Raw genomic sequence first — 24,107 nt, forward strand, 5'->3', positions numbered from 1 at the left:
AAACTTGCATGGATGATGCATCAAGGGACAAACAATCTCAAAACTTGCTTCGAATGCTGGATTTGACTTACATTTTTTGAATGAGTGACTAGTTTTAAGTTTTCAGATAAGTCTATTCCCAAGTAACTGCAAGCCCTATCAGACCAAAATTGCATAAATGTTGCATCTAGGGATGCACACTCCTAAATTATTAGTTTAGTGTGGGATTTTGCCTTACTTAAAGACAACATTCATTGAGGTGAGCTCTGTAATTTCTGATTACCTATGTTTAACTTTTAATAATGCATGGGTAATTGTAGCATTAATTGTGACAGGGCTATAATGTATGCTGATTTTTTTGTCTATGAACATCTAGTGATACTATGATTTTGAAGTAGAATAAGCTCAAGTGAGCTTTTATGATCACAATTTGTCCAGCGTCCATCTGTATATCTGTCTGTCTGTAAACTTTTAACATTTCCTACTTCTTCTCAAGATCCACTGGGCTAATTTCAATCAAACTTGCCACAAAGTATCCTTTGGTAAAGGGGATTTAAGTTTCTTCAAATGAAAGGTCACACCTTCTTCCAAGGGGAGATAATTATGAATTAGTGAAAAATTAATGGCATTTTTAGCTCACCTGAGCTGAAAGCTCAAGTGAGCTTTTCTGATCACATTTTGTTTGTAGTCCGTCTGTCTGTCCGTCCGTCCTTCTGTAAACTTTTCACATTTTTGATTTTTCTCCAGAACCACTGGGCCAATTTCAATCAAACTTGCCACAAAGCATCCTTTGGTAAAGGGGGTTCAAGTTTGTTCAAGTAAAGGGCCACGTCCTCTTCCAAGGGGAGATAATTAAGAATTGGTGAAAGTTTGGTGTCATCTTTTAAAAATCTTCTTCTCAAGAACCATTGGGCCAGAAAAGTTGAAACTTATGTGAAATCTTCATTACATAATGTAGATTCAAGTTTGTTCAAATCATGACCTCCAGGGGTAGGATGGGGCCACAATGAGGGATCAAAGTTTTACATAGGAATATAAAGGAAAATTCTTTAAAAATCTTCTTCTCAAAAACAACAAAGACACAATTAGTCATACTGATATGGAATCATCCTCAGGTAGTGTAGATTCAATTTTGTTTAAATCATGACCCTGGGGGGTAGGGTGGGGCCACAGTGAGGGATCAAAGTTTTACATAGGAATATACAGTGCTACCTCGGTATATTGCCCTCCGTTATATTGCCACCGTGCTTATTGCCTGGAATTCTCGAAGAACGGATTTCCCCCTGTGTTAATACACCCGTTATATTGCCACCCCCGCTTATTGCCATCCGCCTTTGGTTTTGGGAAAGAAAAGGTCAAATTATGTAAGGAAAACCCTCGGTAACAATGCCAATTATCTAGCGTGTGTCGGTAATTTAGACACCACACCTGTGATTTGACAGTGGTTGCGGTGAAGCGTGACTGGCTGGACAAGGAATTGAGCTAAATTAAAGATAATCGTAGTATAAAACTCAAAATTAAGAATGTCTTTGGCGTGTGTTTATAAGATAGAAGAATTATTTCATCACACTAATGGAAACGTCAGGTGAGAGAAAGCGTACAAATTTAGATTGCAAAAACAAAAAGATTGATCAACATTTGATTTATTTGATTGTAAATCGCCGATTATTGCTTATCATGGATAATGCACAAAACCATAATAAATGCAAAAATTTATTTGTGTCCCCTTAGATTAAGAAGACATTCTATCAATCAAAAAGGAAACCCCATAACTATTTTTAGACTACTATAATTCCGCACATGAAAATATTAGGGATTCCGTTAGCCCTGAAATTTTCTTTAATTGTTGGGCATATATTGGTTTGAATCGGAAGAGAAGTGCACAGGTACTAGCTTACATAAGAATGTTTAATATAACGGGTTGAAGTATTCTGACATGTGACTTACATGTACCATTCGTCAGTCATGATGCTTTTTTTAACCAATTCAGAAATTCTTGAGACGGTGAAGTAATCTACTTTCAATTCAGATGAAATTAATGATAATTCTCAAAAACTTTTTTATACCAAGAGGCTATAACGGCCACTGACATCTTTGTCATCGGGTTATTAAATTTTTAGAGCATGACGAAAGGAAATTGATGTATTCAATATTCTGACATTTCATTTCTTTTCAGTCAAAATATTTTTTTTAAAAAATCAATAATAATAATAATAATGACTTTTTTTTCAAAAAGAAATGAGAGTTGCCAATATACACATAAGACATAAATAGATTGTAACTGAAATAAATTACGTAATCTATTTATTTTGTTTTGATTACCAACTGAATCGTAAATTATGGCAGAATTTGTTATATTGCCACCCTCGCTTTAATGCCAAAATCTGTCTTGGACAAAAGTTGGCAATATGCCGAGGTAGCACTCTATAGGAAAAATCTCTAAAAATCTTCTTCTCAGGAACAACAAAGACCTGATTGGTCATATTTATTTGGAATCATCCTCAGGTAGTGTAGATACATATTTGTTCAAATCATGACCCCCTGGGGGTAGGGTGGGGCCACAATGTGTGATCAAAGTTTTACATAGTTTTAAAAATCTTTAAAAGTCTTCTTCTCAAGAACAAGAAAGCCATGATTAGTCATATTGATATGGAATCATCCTCATGTAGTGTGGATTCAAGTTTGTTCAAATCATGATCCCTTGGGGTAGGGTGGGGCCACAATGGGGGATCAAAGTTTAAGCTAGGAATATATAGGAAAAATCTTTAAAAATCTTTTCAAGAACAGGAAAGCCATGATTAGTCATATTGATATGGAAGCATGCCCAGATATTGTAGATTCAAGTTTGTTCAAGGCATCCTCCAGTAGTAGGATGGGGCCATAATGGGAGATCAAAGTTTTACAAAAGAACATATATAGGAAATATCTTTAAAAATCTTCTTCTCAAGAACAACAAAGCCATGATTAGTCATGTTGATATGGAAGCAACCTCAGGTAGTTTAGATTCAAGTTTGTTTAAATCATGACACCCCCCAACCCCAACCCCAACCCCACACACACACACACCCCTCCCCCCCCCCCAGGGTAGAGTGGCAGACATCTTAAAAATTCTGTTTTCAAGAGCAGCAAAGCCATGATTAGTTATATAAATATAGAAGCATCCTGAAAAAGTTAAGGTTCAATTTCATTCAAAGCATGGCACCTGGGGGTAGGGTTTGCCTAGAACAGGCGATCAAACTTTACATATGAATATATAGGAGAAGAAATCTGCTGATGAAGAACAACAGGGCCATTTTGACTCAGGTGAGCATTGTGGACCATGGGCCTGTAGTATAAAAATCTTCTTCTCAAGAAGCACTGCACTAGAAAGTATGAAACTTTTGTGGAATCATCTTCAGGTAGTGTAGAATCTGTTCAAATCACGACCCCAGTGAGGTTGGGTTGGGCCACAATGGGAGTGGGCCACCATGAAGTTTGTTCAAATCATAACACCTGGGGGTAGGGTGGAGCTGGGTGTAGGACAGGACCACAATATATTATTTTATATAGAAGTATGTTGGGTGCACTCTGTGTTTGCTACACATTCGCTTGGGGTCAGCTCTTGGTCTGCTAGAGCAAGCCTGGCATTCACTTTCACTCAAGCGTGAAGTTGACCCTGTTTTATCCTACCGCCTCTAAGCCCTGCCCCTTGTATTTTCCAAATATACAGTACAGTAGTTCAAATTGTTCTTTTTTGCTCAGTGGCCATAGGTAGCACGTATACCTGTAAGTGACAGATGGAGGACATCAATAAAATTACCAGAATTTAACCCTAGATGTATTTTCTACATTGGATTATCACTTAGCGAGAATGGATTCGCCAAGATGAAAATCTGCATTGCAATGTTTTGAGAGGACAATTTTTGTGTTTTTTTTTATTTACACAAATATTTGTGATAACTGAGTGACTAAGGTTTGTTAAAAATATTTTGGGCCGGGAACAGTAATTTACCAGAAAATAGTTGTTTACATTCAGGAATGTCGTATATATGTGTTTTATTAAATGACTATGGATTGATGAAATGTGTTTTATTAAATGACTGTGGATTGATGATAAGAACACAAAAATCGGGTATATTTACCCCCACCAAAAATAAATAAATATACACATTTCTTTTTTAATTTCTTTTGTTTTCAATTAATTATTGAATCGTATTATAATTAAAAAAAAAATATAAATAAGCGGCAGCCCAATTGACGACAAAGAGATTGAAATGATTTGATTGTTTGTTTGGTACAGTTTTGGTTAGGTGCTCCAACTTTTTCTCCGAAAAGGAAAATAAATACATCTATATGTACATTGTAATAATAAACATTGAATTTTTTTACATCAAATTTGTTCATTAGCATGCTCCCCCCCCCCCCCCAACAAAAAAATTATATATATACACGCTTTAACGAAATGTCGATTAAAAACAAGATGGCACCTTCACTGCTCTTTACACTCCAAAATAACTCCTCAGTAGGTGGATGGTTATACATATAGATACATGATGGCCACTGCTTACATGTACCTATCAAACATTAAATAAATTTTATAATCTTAAGGCAATCAATGAAAAAATATGTTCTTGTAATGAAGTTTAGACAAATAAATCCGAACTACAAATCTTGTAATCGATGTGTTCTAGAGAAATATAATTTATAAATATTAAGTACATAAATAAAAATTGTACATTAACACACATTGCTTTTACTGTAGGTGTACAGTGTTTTTTACTCCAAAATGCCAACCGGCATGCTGACTGGTTGACGTGATGATTGGTCAATGCATAATCCTGATTGAAAGCTCTGTTATTTAATAGTGAATGTGGGGTTTGCTTTCTGGGTGCACTACTAAAATCGGGGTTTGCTGTGGGCGTTTGTGCAGGGTCCGCACAGGATGCGCTCTGGGTTCACTAGGGGTCCACTCTACCAGACCCCAAGTGAACCCAGAAAGCAAACCCAGGGTTCAGTTGGGGTTGGCTTTCTGTTAGGTTGTGTCTAGCTGTGTGCATATACATTATTTTTGGAATTTTTAGCTCTACTGGTCAGAGACCAGAAGAGCTAATGTGATAGTAAGGTGTCCATCTGTCTGTCTGTAAACAATTTTTCAAAATGCTACTCCTCCTACAGTTTTGGTCTGATTTCAATATGAATTGACACACAAGTAGACTACACTAAGACATCTAAATTAGTGCATACATATTTGATTTCAATGAGCAATGTTGCCATGGTTAATAATAATAGAAATGTATGTGAAATTCCTTTAAAATGTTACTCCTCCTACAGATTTGGTCTGATTGTAATATAACTTGGCACACAAGTAGACTACACAAAGATACATAATTTTCTGCATCAATTTTTGATTTGGATGAATGGTGTTGCCATGGTTACTAAAAAAAAAATCTGTGAAATATTTTCAAAATCCTACTCCTCCTACAGTTTTTTATTTGAGTTCACTATAACTTGGCACACATGTTAACTACACTAAGATACATAATTCAGTGCATCTGTTTTCAATTTGGAAGAACAGTGTTGTCGTGGTTACTAAAAATAGAAATTTCTGTGAAATACAATGTACATTCAAATTACTACCTCTCTTACAGTTTTGGTCTGATTTCTGTATAATTTAGCACACAAGTAGACTATATTAAGATATCTAATTCTTTTTATGGGTTTTTGATTTTGGTAAGCATTGTTGCTATGGTTACTTAAAATAAAAATTTCTGTAAAATACATTCAAAACTCTACTTCTCCTACAGTTTTGGTCTGATTTCAATATAACTTAGACACAAGGAAATTTCTAACTCAGATAAATAATTCTATGTATTGGTTTTTGATTTCAAATAATGGTAATGCCATGGCTACTAGAAATAGAAAATTTGATGAAATTTTTTTCGGAAGGGTGCTCCTTCAACAGTTTTAGTCTGATTGCAATAAATCTTGCAACAAAGAGACTATATCAAGGACCATTATTCTATTTATTGCTGTTGCATAGTTTCAAGTGCAAGTGCTACTTTTTTCTTCCTTTGGTGTAAATACAAACCAGTAGAGCTACAGTCTCATCAGAGACTTCTGGTTAACTTTAATCTTGATTTCATGAAAATACTAAATTTTTTATGTTTTAAAAATATTAAGAGTAAAACTCCTCTTCACATTTTTGAAGTTTTATTATAATTCAACTTTTCTTACATTTAGTAAATGCAATTATTTCTGATGCCAACTTGTGCGTAGACCCCAAACTGGATCCCCCAAATGATTTACAGGCCAAACTTCTCAGACAGATTGTTCTTGCTGGTCTGGTCGATCATGTAGCAAGGTAAGTACTCTAAATTTGATTGAAGATTTCAGAACTTGAGAGCTATATGTAAAAGAGAGTGGCTATAGCATAGCTTAAAACTTTGTTTTTGCAGTTTTTGAGGTTTCAAGATTTTGTATATTGAGAAATGTAAATCAAATGTCAATTAGGGTAATTTGATTTAAATTCAATCATTTTGAATATTGAAACAGGAAATGTCCAGACCCACCTCCAGATGCAGATGAAGATGCCAAAAAATTGAAGCATGCATACTATGTAAGTGTATTTATTGTGCAAAACAAAAATATATGGAAATATCTCAAATTACCCCCATATGAATTAATAACATATTCATGTCAGTCACAAATGATAAATATTACTGTAATCATGGTATCAGGGAATACATTGACATATGAACATTCATTAATAAGAATACATTATTTTACTGTCACCTTTGTCATTCTGATGACTTATTACTAAATGTTTTGTCCACTGTAGTGTGTTGTCTATAGGTTTTAAATAAATTTTCAGGGATAAAAGATCTTGATATGAATTTTATATAAAATTCCGTTTTTTGGTAAATTCGGTTCCAGTGCCAAGTTATGGACAATTTTCTGATTTTAAAATGAAATTTTGTCCTCGGAGGATCTAAGAAATGGCTAAAGATGAAATTAGTAGGGTTAATAGAAACATTTTCAAAATGCTAAATATATAATTAGGGCCCCGCTCTGCGGGTGCCTTATAGTGATCAGTCTGTCCTTCCATCTGTCTGTCCAAGATCTCTTGTCCGGAGCATATCTTCTATCTCCTTGGCCCAATCTGGCTCATACTTCACCCACAGAGTGCCTTTGGGTAAAGGATGTGCATTGACCTTGAACGATGTTTCTAGGTCTAAGGTCAAGGTCATAATAGAATTATATGAAAAATCCTTGTCCGGAGCATATCTTCTCTCCTCTTGATCCAATGTGGCTCATACTTCAGTCACAGAGTGCCACTGGTCAATGGATATGCAGTGACCTTGAACAAAGTTTTTAGGCCAAGGGTCAAGGTAAAAAAAAGCCTCTCTGTTAAAATTTTTGTCCAGAGCATGTTTTCTCTCTCCTTGACCCAATCTGGCTCATATTTCACCCACAGAGTGCCTTTGGGTAAAGGGTGTGCAGTGACCTTGAACCATGTTTCTAGGTCTAAGTTTAAGGTCATAGCAGAATTATATGAAAAGTCCTTGTCCAGAGCATAACTTCTCTCCCCTTGGTCCAATGTGGCTCATACTCACTCACAGAGTGCCACCTGTCAGTGGATATGCAGTGACCTTAAACAAAGTTTCTAGGTCAAGGGTCAATTTCAAAAATAGCCTCTCTGTTTAAAATCTTTGTTCGGTGCATAATTTCTTTCCCTTAAGTCCAATCAGCCTCAAACCTTACCAACTGACTTAGGATATGGATCATTTGTGATTTTCCTTCCATATTTCTGATAGAGGATATGCAGGAATTTTCATAGAGGATATGCAGCATTCGTGATTTTTGTGCCGTTTTTTGATGGAAGGTGTTGAGCACTCGTGATTTTCATGCCATTTTTTATGATAATGAGGATAACATAGAAGCCCTTTAGACTCAAACAACACATCCCTGAATAGTACACATATGTTCCTCTTCAAAATAAACCCTTTTCAGCTACCTTACATTTCCATGTTCATTGCTGAAAGCGGGGCCCTTTGAGATGGCCACCATCTCAATGATATCTAGTTTGTTTTAAAATTGATAAGTCCAAACACTAGATATTCACTATTTTTCACTTTGGAAAGGGGGGGGGGGCCCAAAGGCATAATGGTGAACGTGTTGGATTTTCACACAGGCGAACCAGATTCATATATATCATAGCTAATCAGTATTTTATTATGTAAAGTCAAATTACATAATTGGATTGGACATCAGAGCCTATACAGGTCCTCTCCAAAAACGAATGAAAAGTTAGAGGTATTGCTCAATGGTAATACATAATGTGTTATACTAGTAAGTAATAGCTTTTCAAGAAGCTTGCCTGACTAAAGCAATAAATATTTATAGTAAGTATTACGTGGCAAAAATTTCTTTCGCATGCCGGGCTCATCTTCTATTAAAAGAATAGAAAACCAGAAAAATAAGAAAAAAACCTTTTTTTTTTCAAAGACTGTTTAATAAACATAAATGGTATCAGATTCCTTGACCATCGTAGGGGGAGACATGTTTTGCTCCAAACTTTCCAGTCTTTTCATGAATGTGGAATTTATCAGAATAGTCCACTTTTGGGGTTAACAGGAAAATAAAATATGAAGAAAAACTTGGGGAATTCACTGCTTCAGTGTAACTTAAACATATACATTATGTTATATGTACAATATGATAAATACACATTCTTAAGGTAAAAAATCAGGCTATAAGAAGATACTTTTTAAAAATTTCATTGAAGCTATCACACCTTTTCAATAGAACATACGATCCAAAGAAAAGTATATAGTAGACAAATGGACTGATGCAGTAGTATAGAAGTGCAGAAAAGGATTACATGATGTCTGTATTTGGAATTTCATATAATAAAAAATTGAATGCATAAAGATTAAAGGAAGTAAACACATCAATAGTTTTCATCATTAACAGATTATTTCTTTTGCTAACAGTTATTGTAAAAACTCAAGTAACAAATTCTAATGTTAATCTGCTTGCACAAAATTTGGCTGGCTAGCTTTCATGCTATAATTCCATACTTTGAAAAAAAAAAATTAGCCTGCCTGACCCTCTTTACGTCAGGCAATGAGTGCAAAGTAAACGTCCAAGATGGCTGGTACATTGCACTGGTATAGTGGGTTCCATATTTACTTTTCACACAGGCGATTTGGATTAATATAGACTATGTCCCACTTTTTTTCCCCTCATTTTATGCTTAAATTTAGGTTTTCATCTTTATAAATGATATTTGACTTTTTTTATGCCCCCGTATTGAAGATTCAGGGGTATATATTTTTTGCCCTGACTGTCCGTCTGTCTGTCTGTCTGTCTGTCTGTCTGTCTGCCTGTTTGTCCGCAAAAACTTTAACATTGACCATAACTTTTGATTGGTTGAAACAATGGAATTTCATATTTCACATGTGCTTTCCTTGTGACAAGACCTTTTTTTGGATACCATTATATTTGACCTTGACCTTCGAGTTTGACCTACTTTTGCAAAATTTTACCAAACTTTAACCTTGGCCATAATTTTTGAATGGTTGGTGCTAGGGCTTTCATACTTCACATATGTAATCCTTGTGACAAGAACTTTCTTTGGATACCAACAACCTTGACCTTGACCTTGGAGTTTGATCTACTTTTGGAAAAATTTAAACTTGGCCATGAATTTTGAATGGTTGGTGCTAGGGCTTTCATACTTCACATATGTAATCCTTGTGACCAGACCTTCCTCTGAATTCCAACAACTTTTACCATTTGACCTTGACCTTGGAGTTTGACCTACTTTTGGAAAACTTTAACATTTGCCATAACTTCTGAATGGTTGGTGCTAGGGCTTTCACTCCTCACATATGTAATTCTTGTGACAAGACCTTCCTTTGGATACCAACAACTTTGATCCTTTGACCTTGACCTTGGAGTTTGACCTATTTTGGAAAACTAACCTTGGCAATAACTTTTGAAAGGTTGGTGCAAGGGCTTTCAAACTTCACATATGTATAATATTTGACAAGACCTTCCTTTGGATACCAACAATTGTAATCCGATGACCTTAACCTTGGAGTTTGACGTACTTTTGAAAATCTTTAACCTTGGCCATAACTTTTGAACGATTTGTGTTACCGCTTTCATACTTCATGTGTGTATTTCTTGTGAAAAGACCTTTCCTTGGGCACCATTAATTTTGACCATTTGACCTTGACCTTGATGTTTGACTTACTTTTGAAAAACTTTAACCTTTTCCATATCTTTTCAATGGTTGCTGCTAGGGCATTCATATTTTATAGGTGAGACCTTACTTTAGGTAGCAACATGTTTTGCATTTGAGAAAGTTGAACTTTTGCTATGTTGACATATGGGGGCATCAGTGTTTCACAAACACAACTTCTTACTGTGTGACTTCTCCGCTTTTTCCTTTTTTTATAATAAAAAATCTTTAAAATCCTGGTAATTTTTAAAGACCCACATTATATTTTTAGGTGTCTTTATAGTATACATACATATAAATGTAGTTTTACATACAAAGAATATTACATAATGGTTCTTCGGATGGAAGACCTCTTGTTTCTCACAAAGAGTTTCTAGTTATTAGGGCTTTCCACCTTTCTGTGGAAAGCCCTATTGATTTTCCTCTGTTTATTATTTCTCGAAAACTATTCAATGAATTTCTTTGAAATTTTCAGGGATTCAAAATCTTTATATGAATTTTATATAAAATTCCTTTTTTTGGTAAATTCGGTTCTAAAGCCAAGTTAAGGACAATTTCCTGATTTTAAAATGAAATTTTGTTCGTGAATGTTCTCAAGAATGGCTAAAGATATGAACTGGAGACTTGTTAAAGATGATAGAACATCATTTCTAGATTGGAGAGGGGATCTTTTCATGTGTCGTCATTACTTCTGGTCGATACCGTAAGCGAATTTAAAAAGTCAATTTTTTCAACTTCAGTATTTTTCTGTAATATTTGTAGGGTTAAGAGAGCCTCTTTTCAAAATACTAAATATATAATTTGTTTTCGAATTGATAAATCCAAACTCAAGATATTCATCATTTTCACTTTGAAGTGGGAGTCCAAATGGCGTAATAGTTAGCGTATTGGATTTTCACACTGATGACCAGGGTTTAATCTCCAGAGTGTCTGATTTTTTTTATCACTTTTTCAGCTTGAATTTACATTTTTATTTTCAAAATCAGATGGAAGACCCCTCATTGCTCGCAATGAGTTTCTACTTAGTATTATTTTTCTTCTGCTGATTTTTTGTTTCGCAACTTATTGAAGAGACGTATCTTTCATATTATTCGACTTATGGTCTACTTAAATGATTCTCTGATTTGACCCAACGACTTCAATCGATGACCCTTCATGAAGTTATTGCCCCTTTGCAAGAATAGCTTATTATCGCTACTCCTCTGAAACCATAAACTGTAAAGATACAGAACTGTCACCAATGCTTTAGACTTATCAAGAGGGCTTTTCATTCTATTCATTGCGAAAAGATTCATCGAAGTCTTTTACGAGTTATTGCCCCTGAAGATTCTTGCTGTTTACGTAATCTTGAAAAAAAATTAACGCATTAACATAGAGACATGGGACCAACTGAAATGGATTCTTGCAATTTTGTTCTTGATATTTATGTCAAGGTCATCCAAAATATGAGAAATTCAGAATATTTGAAAGGGGGGGGGGGGTATCCAATATAAATATATAAATGTATGAAATAAACTATTCCATGCTTTCACTATCTTGTTTTCTTAAAATGCATGTAGAACATTTTATTTATTATAGCTGCATTTAATGTAACCAACATGGAAGCTTATTTCAATCAGCAATCTTTTTTCTGAACCTGCAACAATTTTAAGATCCGCAGTCCAGAAGCTTTGAGTCCAATCCATGTTTTGCCATATGATGACCTACATACCATTAGCCTCAAGTGCGATTTATTTCATCGGCACTTTTCAAAGTACTTTCACTAAATCAGAACATTTAACACCTCAAATTGAACCTTCAAATGCATAATACAAAAAATAGAAATACGATATTCACAGTAAAACACATGTCATGCATTGTACTTCCATGGTAACTATGTTAACATTGGCTAGACAGGATACATGAACACGAAACAAAAAAGAGAAAAGGAGAGAGAGAAAAAATAGAGAAGGAGAAAAAGGAAGAGAGAAGGGGAAGGAGAGAAAAATTGGTCCATAGATCGCAAAGAAAAAGAGAACTCAATTAGTTAGTCTGAGCCTTTGAAAACTGACCTTTTGGGAACCAAAAAACACTGCACCTGATGTTAAAATCCTACTAGAGAAATGAGAATGTTAATGTTTTATTTATTTTCTTGCTTTTTGCTTCTTTTTTGGAAGCCAAATGATATGAAAACACTAGGGATGTCAAAATATTTATTTTCCTTAGTCGAATATTCGATTGCATTATTCGAACGATAGTCGAATATATTCGGAACATTTTCCGAAAATAAAATTGTATTTCAAACTTCGCTGGTACATGACGTATTTAGAATTCAGAAAGCCCTTTTACTTAAATTTATTTAAAAAGTAACATCAAATTTTATGCAACGTAACGCGTAGATAGCATGTTTTTTTCCTAATTCTCCAAAATGTATGATTTCCCCATCAATAGAATTCATAAATCGATCTGTGCATGCAGTCAGTTTTTATTTTAGCAAGCAAAGACAAAAAATGCCAGGAGATTTTTTTAAAGCTTATTATGAAATAAATTGGGGGAGGGGGGTTAATCTCACACTATCCACACATCAAGTGCCTGTGAAATTGTTAAACAGTTAGATACTGCTTATTCGATTATTGTTTGCTCTGGCTATCAAAATGTCCTTATACAGTTTAAAATGTAAGCGAATTGTTTTAATAATTATCGGAGTGTCAAAACATGTCAAAGTTATGGTTTCTTCCTTGCGTTTGAGCAATCTTAAAATAACAAAAAATAATTGGTACATGGTATAAGATCAAGTCCAATTAATAATTTTACAAACAAAGCCTAGTAAATTGGTGAGTGATTTTAAAATTACAAAAACAATACAGGCAGTTACTGCTAAATAATCCCCGCAGTACTCGGCAGTAGTGAAGTACTTATAATCACTGTACTTTTTATATGTACATGGAAAATCAACCGTTCTTTGTTGAGGAAAATTATCGACTGTCTCTTGGGAAAGACGGTTTCTCAATTTTGTGATGAGAATTCCATCACGTTATCACTCTTTTATTGTATTTATTTAATTATGATAATATTCGAATGTCGTTTCATTATTCGATCGTCGGTCCATTCGACTGATAGTCGAATAGTCGACTACTCATTGACATCCCTAGAAAACACTCAAGAAGGTTTGTTTGTATGTTGTTTAATGTCCCTCTCAAGAATTTTTCACTCATATGGAGACGCCACCACTTGCTGGTGGAGAGCTCCAAATTTTGTCCTATACTCAGCACTTATGGCCATTGAGTAGTGAGGAATCTTTTTCGTGCCAGCACCTACTGCTACATGGGACCTTGGTTTATACGGTCTCATCCGAAGGACCAGTCTCCACGTCCCACAGTGGGATTCAAACCCGCGACATAAGGATCAACTCTTTACCTCGCGACTCTAGAGCAGACGCTCTAACCACTGCACCACACGGGCGTCCACTCAAGAAGGTGGAAAGGCCTCTAATTGTTCTCTGAACAATAAGTCTCCTAGTTATTAGGTCTTTCCACCTTTCTGTGGAGTTTGTAAGTTTCAAGATTTATCAAAAAGATTTATAATCCATAAGAATTTGCTCTGTAAAAGATTTTTGCAGTTGACCCTGCGTATATTAACTTTGACCCCTCAAGGAGTTATGTCCCCTTTCGCAATAAAAGCTTGTTATTGCTACTCCTTCAAAACCGTAAACCATAAAGATAGGAAACCTTCACCAATGTTTTTGACTAATTTAGGAGACTCTTCAATCTATTCATTGCATTAATTGACCCCTTTTATGAGTTATTGCTCCTGTCAAGGTCATTTCAAAATTTTAGAATTTTCATTTTTAGCTCTACTGGTCAGAGACCAGAAGAGCTTATGCGATAGTAAGGTGTCCGTCGTCCATCTGTCTGTCTGTCCGTCCGTCTGTAAACAATTTTTCAAAATGCTAGTCCTCCTACAGTTTTGGTCTGATTTCAATATAACTTAGCACAAAAGTAGACTACAATAAGATACATAATTCTGTATATTGGTTTTTGATTTCAGTGAACGGTGTTGCCATGGTTACTAAAAATAGAAATTTCTGTGAAAAACTTTCAAAATGCTACTCTTCCTACAGTTTTGATCTGATTTCAATATAACTTGGCACACAAGTAGACTATAATAAGATACATAATTCTGTGTATCGGTTTTTGATTTCAGTGAACGGTGTTGCCATGGTTACTAAATATAGAGATTTCTTTGAAATACTTTCAAAAACACTACTCCTCCTACAGTTTTGATCTGATTTCAGTATAACTTGGCATACAAATAGACTACACTAAGATACATAATTCTGTATATCGGATTTTGATTTCAATGAATGGTGTTGCCATGGTTACTAAAAATAGAGATTTCATTGAAATACATTCAAAATGCTACTCTTCCTACAGCTTTGGTCTGATTTCAGTATAACTTGGCACGCAGTCAAGTAGACTACACTTAGATACATAATTCTCTATACATGTACCAGTTTTGGATTTCAATGAACAGTGTTGCCATGGTTACTAAAAATAGAAATTTCTGTGAAACTCTTTTAAAACCCTACTCCACCTACAGTTTTGGTCTGATTTCAGTATAACATGGCACGCGAAGTAGACTCTACTAAGATACATTATTCTGTGTCTTGGTTTTTGATTTCAATGAACGGTGTTGCCATTGCTACTAAAAATAGAAATTTCCTTGAAATACTTTCAAAATGCTACTCTTCCTAAAGTTTTGATCTGATTTCAGTGTAACTTGGCACACAAGTAGACTACACTATGATACAAAATTGTCTTTATTGTTTTTTGATTTTGTTGAATGATGTTGTCATGGTTACTAAAATTGAAATTTCTGTAAAATTCTTTTAAAAGGCTACTCCTTCTACAGATTTAGCCTGATTGCATTAAATCTTAATAATACAAAAATCTCAATAAAACAAAAAGAGACTACACCAAAGATCATTATTCTATGTATTTCTGTTGCAAAGTTTCAAGTCCAAGTGCTACCTTTAAGTACAAACCAGTAGAGCTACAGTCTCGTCAGAGACTTCTGGTTTTCATCTCTCAAGCCATTTCTGGTTTCTTTTGTATAAAAGTAAACAGTAAAGATTTAACTATGAAAAATATATGAAATTTAAAGAAGGTGGAAAAACCTCTAATTGTTCGAGAACAATTAGTCTACTAGATATTATTCTTCTTTTTCTTCCCAGACTTTTGAAACTGCAAGACTTATTGAAAAACTTTACAGTTCATTATACTGGATATTAAAAGTTATTCTGAAAAGTGACTCCCCCCCCCCCCATGTTTGACCTATGACCTCTTACGAAATTATTGCCCCTTTCGCAAAAATAGCTTGTTAATGCTACTCCTTCGAAACCGTAAATTGTAGAGGTACAGAACTTTCACCAATGTTTACACCTACTTGAGAAAACTTTTCAATCTATTCTTTGCGAAATGATTTATCGACCCCTTCAATAAGTTATTGCCCCTGAAAGTTAATGAAGTTTACGAATAATGAAAAATTCTCTAAACGATAAGTCTTAAAGACATGGGACCAACTGCATTAGATTCTTTGACCACAGACCTTGAAATTTTTGTGAAGGTCAAAGGTCAAGGTCATTTGAAATGCTAGAAATTCAGCTCTTTTTATAGTTCTTTTGTCTTTCAACATATACTATATATCTTTGTACCTTTAATATGTCCTCTTAAAATGATTTTAAAGATTTCATTTTTGTCCCCTTAGATTGATCCCTTTAGGAGTTATTGCCCCTTTTTGTGAAAAACCTTGTTATCGCTACTCCTCCGAAAACGTAAAACATAGAGATATAAAACCTTCACTAATGTCTTCCACTAATTAAGTAGACTCTTCAATCTATTCAGTTCGAAAGGATTCGTAAACCCCTTTGAGTAGTTATTGCCCCTGAAAGTTTTTGATATTTACCAATAATTAATTTTTTCTAAACAACAAATTGTAAAGACATTGGGCCAACTGCATTAGATTTTTTGACCTTGACTTTGAGATTCAGGTCAAGGTCAAAGGTAAAAATATATATATTGTTGATATAAGCTATTTATCTAAATGACTTTGACCTTGACACTGACTCAAGGGTAAAAAAAAATTCAGAACATGCATCTAGATGCATGTACATTTCAGTGTTGAACTCAGTTTGAAGCATAGTTTGTTTTTTTTTTTTAATGACCTTGACCTTCAAGTCACAATGAAGGTTAAGTTCATCGAGGTTGCTACAACTCTCACTTTAAAAAATGTTAGGAATAAATAAAAAAATTTCACCCCCCCTTTTTTTTTTTAAAAAATCAATAGCAACGTTGAAAATTTCTTTAAAACCCATATGACACCTCAGATCAACATAAGATTTTAAGCAACTGCAGAAGAGACCTCAAAATTATGAATTTTATCAGCAAATACTACATTTTTTTTCTAACTGAAATTTAGGTGCTGATGAACATAAAAATGAATTAAAGCTTTTATCTGTTATTTCTTCAGTTGTTAGCTCACCTGAGTTGAAAGCTCAAGTGAGCTTTTCTGATCACATTTTGTCTGTAGTCCGTCTGTCCGTCCATCTGTCTGTAAACTTTTCACATTTTCGACTTCTTCTCCAGAACCACTGGGCCAATTTCAACTAAACTTGCCACAAAGCATCCTTGGGTGAAGGGGGTTTAATTTTGTTTAAATGAAGGGCCACACCCTTTTCCAAGGGGAGATAATTAAGAATTGGTGAAAATTTGGTGTCATCTTTTAAAAATCTTCTTCTCAAGAACCATTGGGCTAGAAAAGTTAAAACTTATGTGAAACCTTCATTATACAGTGTCGATTCAAGTTTGTTCAAATAATGACAACCAGGGATAGGGTGGAGCCACAATTGGGAATCAAAGTTTTACATAGGTATACATAAAAAAAAATCTTAATTAATCTTCTTCTCAAGAAAAACAAAGCCACATTTAGTCATATTGATATGGAATCATCTTCAGGTAGTGTAGATTCAAGTTTGTTCAAATCATGACCCCAGGGGGTAAGGTGAGGCCACAATGGAGGATCAAAGTTTTACATAGGAATATATATAGGAAAAATCTCCAAAAATCTTTTCAAGAACAGGAAAGCCATGATAAGTTATATTGATATGGAAGCATCCCCAGGTTTTGAAGATTCAAGTTTGTTCAAGGCATCCTCCAGTAGTTGGGTGGGGCTATAATGGGGGATCAAAGTTTTAAAAAAAAGAACATTTATAGGAAATATCTTTAAAAAATCTTCTTCTCAAGAACAACAAAGCCATGATTAGTCATATTGATATGGAAGCATCTTCAGGTAGTGTAGATTCAAGTTTGTTCAAAATCATGACACCCCCAACCCCCACCCCCACCGATAGGGTGGCAGACATCTTTAAAATTCTGTTTTCAAGAACAGCAAAGCCATGATTAGTTATATGATTATAGATGCATCCTCAGAAAGTTAAGATTCAATTTCATTGAAAACATGGCACCTGAAGGTAGGGTATACCTAGAACAGGCGATCAAAGCTTTACTATGAATACATGTATATAGGAGAAGAAATCTGCTGACAAAGAACAGCAGGGCCATATTGACTCAGGTGAACGTTATGGCCCATGGGCCTCTTGTTATGAATAGCAGTTGATTCCCTTGATATATGATATTTTAATACCAAGCATTCTTGCTTTCTTTAGTATGTGGAATTTATATCAATTTTATTTAGAATTAATGTTTATTGAATGAATCTCAAAAACAGTGATTTTTCCTATTAACTAAATTTTCACGCTCTCATTGACACTTTTTCTTCCTAAAATGCATATCTTAAATTTTAATTTATGCTTCTTACATTTAATTCAACCCACACAGGGATGCAGAATAATTTAATCTTACCTATTATTTCAGGATATTCAGTCACATCTGAACCCGATCCAACATTTTCATATATTTGTAAACAAAGTCTCGACACTGCAGTTCTAATGCATCATAGGCTCTTACTAAATGATTAACTCAATTCATTCGAAATATAAACCAACTGAAATAATTTTTTTAACCAAAAACCTGCATTTGTATTATACAATAATATTATTATATCAATAAATTCTCAAAACTATTTAATACTGATTACTACATTCCATAACAAACAAAAGGACACATGTTTTTATTCCTAAACAATTAATTTAATACCTCAATCTTCATCGGAATAAGTGGTCTAGTGGTAGCGCGCCTGCCTTATAAACCAAAGGTTTTGAGTTCCATCCCTGCTGAGAGAACATTTTTTTTTTTTGCATTTTCTTCTTTTTTTCAGCCCAAATGACACGGAAATACTAAAAAGGTGGAAAGACCTCTAATTGTTCTGTAAACAATTAGTTTACTAGTTAATAGGTCTTTCCACCTATCTGTGGAAAGGCCTCTTGAAATGCTTATGTTTATTATTATTTATTTCTCACCCGGACTTTTGAAACCGCAAGACTTATCAAAAAAATTTGTAGTTCATGATACTGGATATTAGAAGTTATTCTGAAAAATGCCCCCCCCCCATGTTTGAACTTTGATCTCTCACGCAGTTATTGCCCCTTTCACCTTAAAGCTTGCAATCTCTACTCCTTCGAAACTGTAAACCATAGAGGTACGGAACCTTCACCAATGTCTTTGACTAAGTGAGGGGACTCCTCAATCTTTTCATTGCAAAAGTATTCGTCGACCCCTTTTATGAGTTATTGCCCCTGAAAGTTTTTGATGTTTACGATTAATTAAAAATTTTCAAAACGATAAGTCATAGAGACATGGAACCAACTGCATTAGATTCTTTGACCTCAGACCTTGAAATTTTTGTCCAGGTCAAAAGTCAAGGTCATTAAGCTTTTAAAAGTTATTGCCCCTTTCACTGAAAACCTTGTTATCGCTACTCCTCCAAAACCGTAAACCGCAGACACGAAACTTTCACTAATGTCTTCAGGGTCTTTAGACACAACTTCAGTCTATTCAGTGCGAAAGGATTGGATGACCCCTTAGATGAGTTTTCACTTTATAACGTCTTTGCACTTATTATTAAACCTTATAACTTTAAAACTACAAGTCGAAGTCATCATTATCATGACCCCCCAGGGTAGGATGGGGCCACAAAGAACAATCAGAGTTTTACATAGGAATATATACAAAAAATCTTCTCAAGAACAGCAAAGCCATGATTGGTTATTAACTATTCATAAGTATCCTAAGGTAGTGTACATTCATGTTTGAAAAAAATCATGACCCTTGGGGATAGGGTGGGGCCACAATTGATGATTAAAGTTATGCATAGGAATACATAGGAATTTTGTTTTTAAAAATCTTCTCAAGAACAGAAAAGCTATGATTGGTCTTAATTATATGGAAGCTTCCTCAGATAATGTAGATTCAAGTTTGTTCAAACCATGACCCCCGGGGATAAGGTGGGACCATAAAGAAAGTTCAAACTTGTAGGGAAAAAAGTCACAGACAAAGAAATATGTAAGCGTCTTTAGTTGTGTAGATTCAATTTTGTTCAAATCATACCCCCCCCCCAACCCCCATCCCCCATCCCTTTTTAGCATAGGTCAGGACCACTTATGCATTAAAGCTTTTCAGTGCTGAACTGATTTTTGCATTTTTTCCCAGCCACAGTGCTCAGGTGACCATAGGGGGTCCTGAATAAAATGTCAAGCAGATTATCACTGACACACTTTTGACGCAGGTCATATTGTGATCATTTCCAGTTTCAGATGAGGATAAAATATGAAGATAATGAACAGTATTCAATCTCAAATGTCCAATGAAACGATACAAATTTGAAGCAGAGCAAACACGGACCTCAAAATTTAGAGAGATTAGGTTCCATGGAGGAGTGAGCATCCCATGCCCACCAGTCACACCCGCTGTGTGCTCCTTGTCATGATCGGGTTATAACTGAGAAATCCGTAGACAGTTCAGTGTAAATAATGGCCTAACAATTAGTATGAAAAACATCAGTCAGCATTTGACTCAATGGTAGGTTGTATGTGCTGACAAGGTCATTGTATTGACCATAAAACTTGAGAAAAGATGACTTCAAATGAGACTGTTGATATCCTTGTTTCATCAACTTGATTGTCAATGGCTTGCCTCATTTTAGAAATTGTTCATACATAGACCATGCACTTGCGTATCGAATCAACTGAGAGACATAAACCCCATATGCAGGTGATAAGGGTATATTGCTACACAAGTAAGGGAAGTTGACAATTGAAAAGTTGAAGTCATCATGTTTATCATAAAGCTTTGTTGTTAGGTTACCATTTATATAAAACCAACACAAATGATTATTTACAAATTTATTCAAATTGCCTTCTGGTAACTACTCAGCCATTATGAAATCAAAACAAACCATACATGAAAATTACACACACAAACAATATATTTACAGTACTTAGTTATATACACTATCAGGCAACAAGCCTGATACAACAGGGCATTGTTAAAATGCATCGTGTAATAGGCCGATGGCCGAAATATGGTAGCCGATGGCTTGTATATGTGGTGGGCTGCAGGCCCCCATGTATGTGAGGCCGATGGCCTAGTGACAGTGTGAGGCCAATGGCCATGAGTGAGTTAGGCCAATGGCCTTGCATGCGTGTAAATGGCCGATGGCCTTGAGACAGTGAAAGGCCAATGGCCTGGAGTGAATGCGGCCGATGGCCTGTGTGCGTGTGTAAAAATGGAGCTAAAATGGATTTAAAATAAACAAATTTCTTTTGGGGTTAAATAACACACTTGACCAAGTGTGAAATGCCCAAACGAAGTTATTATAATGTTAATATAATAGCTGAGAGCCCCAAAAGGAATAACCTAACACCACCACTCTGATCTGATACCAAAAACATTAAAGATTCAAATGAACATAGATACACCAAAAGCAAAGTCATCTTCTAGAAATAATTTTCACATAATACACTACATGTCAATAACATTTAACTTCAGTTCAAAATGCCCCTTTAATATGTTGGGACATTCCTATTATATTCATTTGTTAAATACACCATAGAACACAACAAATAAAAACAAATACTTAGTTTAACAACTTCAATCTTCATAGGATTAATGAATTCTTACAACATTTAAATTGAAGACATCAACTAAAATGCTAACAGTAACAGAGTATTGTCAACATGAAGTGAGCATAAGATGTTAGAAATTACATGCTACTCTAATTAAACTACATACACAGAACTGTTCATCATTTAACATACAGCTATTACTTCATCGAAAACTAACGGAATATTTTCAACATGATGTGAACATAAATTGATAAAAATTACATGCTAACTTCTCCTAAACTACATATACAGAACTTTCCATTATTAAACACACTGCTAGTCCTTCTTAGAAAGTTTATGACAACACATCGCTTTTTGGGCACATGACAAAGTTTGATCATCAGAGCGGATGTATCTGGTATAACAGTGAGAACTCCATCTACCTAAAGTTTTGATCAGGTGGTCTTCCAGTTAGCCACTGGCAGCAGAGGTAGCAGCTCCTATTCTGAATGAGTGACCATTGAATTTCTCGTCATCCAAACCAAGTGATTTGAGTATCTGCTTTAATTAGTAATGAAGAGATGTCTTGATAATGGATTTCCACTTTCATCCAAGAATAAGGCTGAAGACATGACACAATTGCACCACTTTCATCGAAGGTTTAAGTATTTTAACATGCACTGAACTGGACATACAGCTTGACCTGATTGAAATAAATGGATCTGAATTCCATTACGAAATGGGTCTGTTTTAGATCGTTTGAGCATGAGGGTAAAAGCCTTGAAATCTGGATCCATGACTACGTCTTCCACACACAATAAATTGTCTTGCTTAAGATTGTTCACTGTAAATTCCCCGTATCGAAGAAATGCAAAGAACTCTAAAGAGCAAGCAGCTTGCAACATGGTATCTAGGAAATAACCGAACATACCCCGCTGTAAGATGTTTTGAATTTGTATCAGAACACTGTATGTAATGGGTCTCCTTTTCTCTTTAGAACCCTGTTGCTTTTGAATTCCTCTCATCACTGTTTGCAACCTTGCACATGTTTCAACTGAAGATGATAAAGGATTAGAAATACACACAGTCGATCTTTTGACCATTAACTGCGAAGGTTGTGAATTTGATGTTTTGGCAAGATATAATTTGATGGTACTGTAAGTTAGTTTTAGGGAATTGCAGCAGTGTGTAACAAAGTAAATTAGGGTTTGCTCTGAGATCTCTGATGGATGATAATTAGGCGCTTCTATACCCATCGATGATAGAAATTGGCAAAATGCTGTAAATCCTGTTCTGAAAGCGGTCCTAGTATTGTCACTTAGTGATGATTCACACAAGTTCCTATACTCTTTCTCTAGTACAGGATTATTCTTGTAAGGATGGAACTGGTACTGGCATTGCTGCTGCTGCTGGAGCTACTTCTCGGAATCTTGTCATCTAAGTCTTGAATTTCTTGAGGCCATTTTCCTTGAAACCATTCCCCATAATAGTATCCTCCATAACCAATGGTAGAAGAAGCATCTGTATACAAGGATATGTCTGAGGCACAAGTCACATTTTCCTCCAAGAAGAAAGAGTGTCCATTCCACTGCTTTAAAATTTTTTCCCACATAGACAAGTCCATTCTGCATTCCTTCGTTAAATTTACATGATGATGTAATTTAGTAACTGAATGGGCCAATGTTAAAAGATACGAAGTGAATGATCTGCCTGCTGGAATAATTCGTGCCGCGAAATTGAAATGCCCTAATATGCTGAGAAGTTCTCTTTTTGTGCAGGAACGTTTTGTCTTGAAATTGCCAATGAGAGAAAATATATGGCATTATGCTCTATTTTTTCTGGTGGAATAAGTGCTTCCATTTTGACAGAGTCCAGTATAATTCCCAAGTATTCCATTTCGGTACATGGACCTTTTGTTTTCTTCTCCGAAATAGGAATTCCTAATTTGCTAAACACCATTGTTAGTAAAGCCATACTTCTGAATCCTTCTTCGCCTGTGGAATCCAAAGTCAAGAAATCATCTAACAAATGTAGCACCTGTTTGATTTTGTAGTTATTGGTTAAAATCCAACAAACGGCCTGCGAAAGCATATCAAATATTTTCGGGCTACTTCTGCACCCAAATACTAATCGTTTGTAAAAGTAATATTTGTTTTTCCATTTTATGCCATAAAAAGGTTGAACACAATTTGACAAGGGTAACAACTTGAATGCATCCACAATGTCAGTCTTGCACATCAATGAATTAACACCTAATGATTTCAAAATGCTTATGGCATCGTCAATGCGGACATACTGCAGTGAGTAATCTTCCTTATCGATTAGACTATTGATACTAACTTCGGATGTGGAATCAGGCGGTGATGAGAGATCTACTATCAATCTGTATTTCTTAGAATATTTTCCTTCAGCAACACCAATAGGGCTTATACGATAGATTTCGAAAGGTGGCTCCTCATATGGTCCATCTACATAACCTTTGTCAATTTCATACTTGAGTAAAGTGTCTACTACTTCTGGTTTCTTCCTAGCTGAACTTAAATTCTTGCATTCGAATGATGTAGTTGGCAGCTGAGAAATTCCGGTATCAAATCCGTTCTCCAAACCATTAATAAAAGTATCTACAAAGTTTCTGTCTGGATGATGTTGTAATTCTGACTTAAATGCTTTGATGTTGATTGGAGTTAATATATTTTGATTTCCAGAAACTGTCTCTAAGGAAGAACTAACTAGTCATTGTTTCTCACTTTGGTTGCTCTCTTTTTGTTTTGACATTGATTTACATTGCGTAGAGGTATGCTTCCCCATCTTACATGTTGAACATATATGTACTAAGTTACATGAGGGTCTATTGCACCCTGT

The 24,107-nt window shown here is 35.1% G+C and overlaps 1 protein-coding gene across 1 annotated transcript in view; it reads left to right on the top strand.

The window, feature by feature from the left end:
- The window catches only part of LOC133206146 (probable ATP-dependent RNA helicase DHX37), a 725,850-nt gene that overhangs the window by 633,160 nt on the left and 68,583 nt on the right, over nt 1-24,107 (top strand). Inside the window, exons 21-22 of the mRNA XM_061342078.1 lie at nt 6,199-6,319; nt 6,511-6,574. Of these exons, the coding sequence (XP_061198062.1) occupies nt 6,199-6,319; nt 6,511-6,574 (185 nt within the window). The remainder of the gene's footprint in view (nt 1-6,198; nt 6,320-6,510; nt 6,575-24,107) is intronic.

Source organism: Saccostrea echinata, unplaced genomic scaffold, assembly GCF_033153115.1.
Source record: "Saccostrea echinata isolate AGI-Se365-2 ecotype Australia unplaced genomic scaffold, CSIRO_AGI_Sech_v1 ptg000054l, whole genome shotgun sequence".
NCBI classification, from domain to species: Eukaryota; Metazoa; Mollusca; class Bivalvia; order Ostreida; family Ostreidae; genus Saccostrea; species Saccostrea echinata.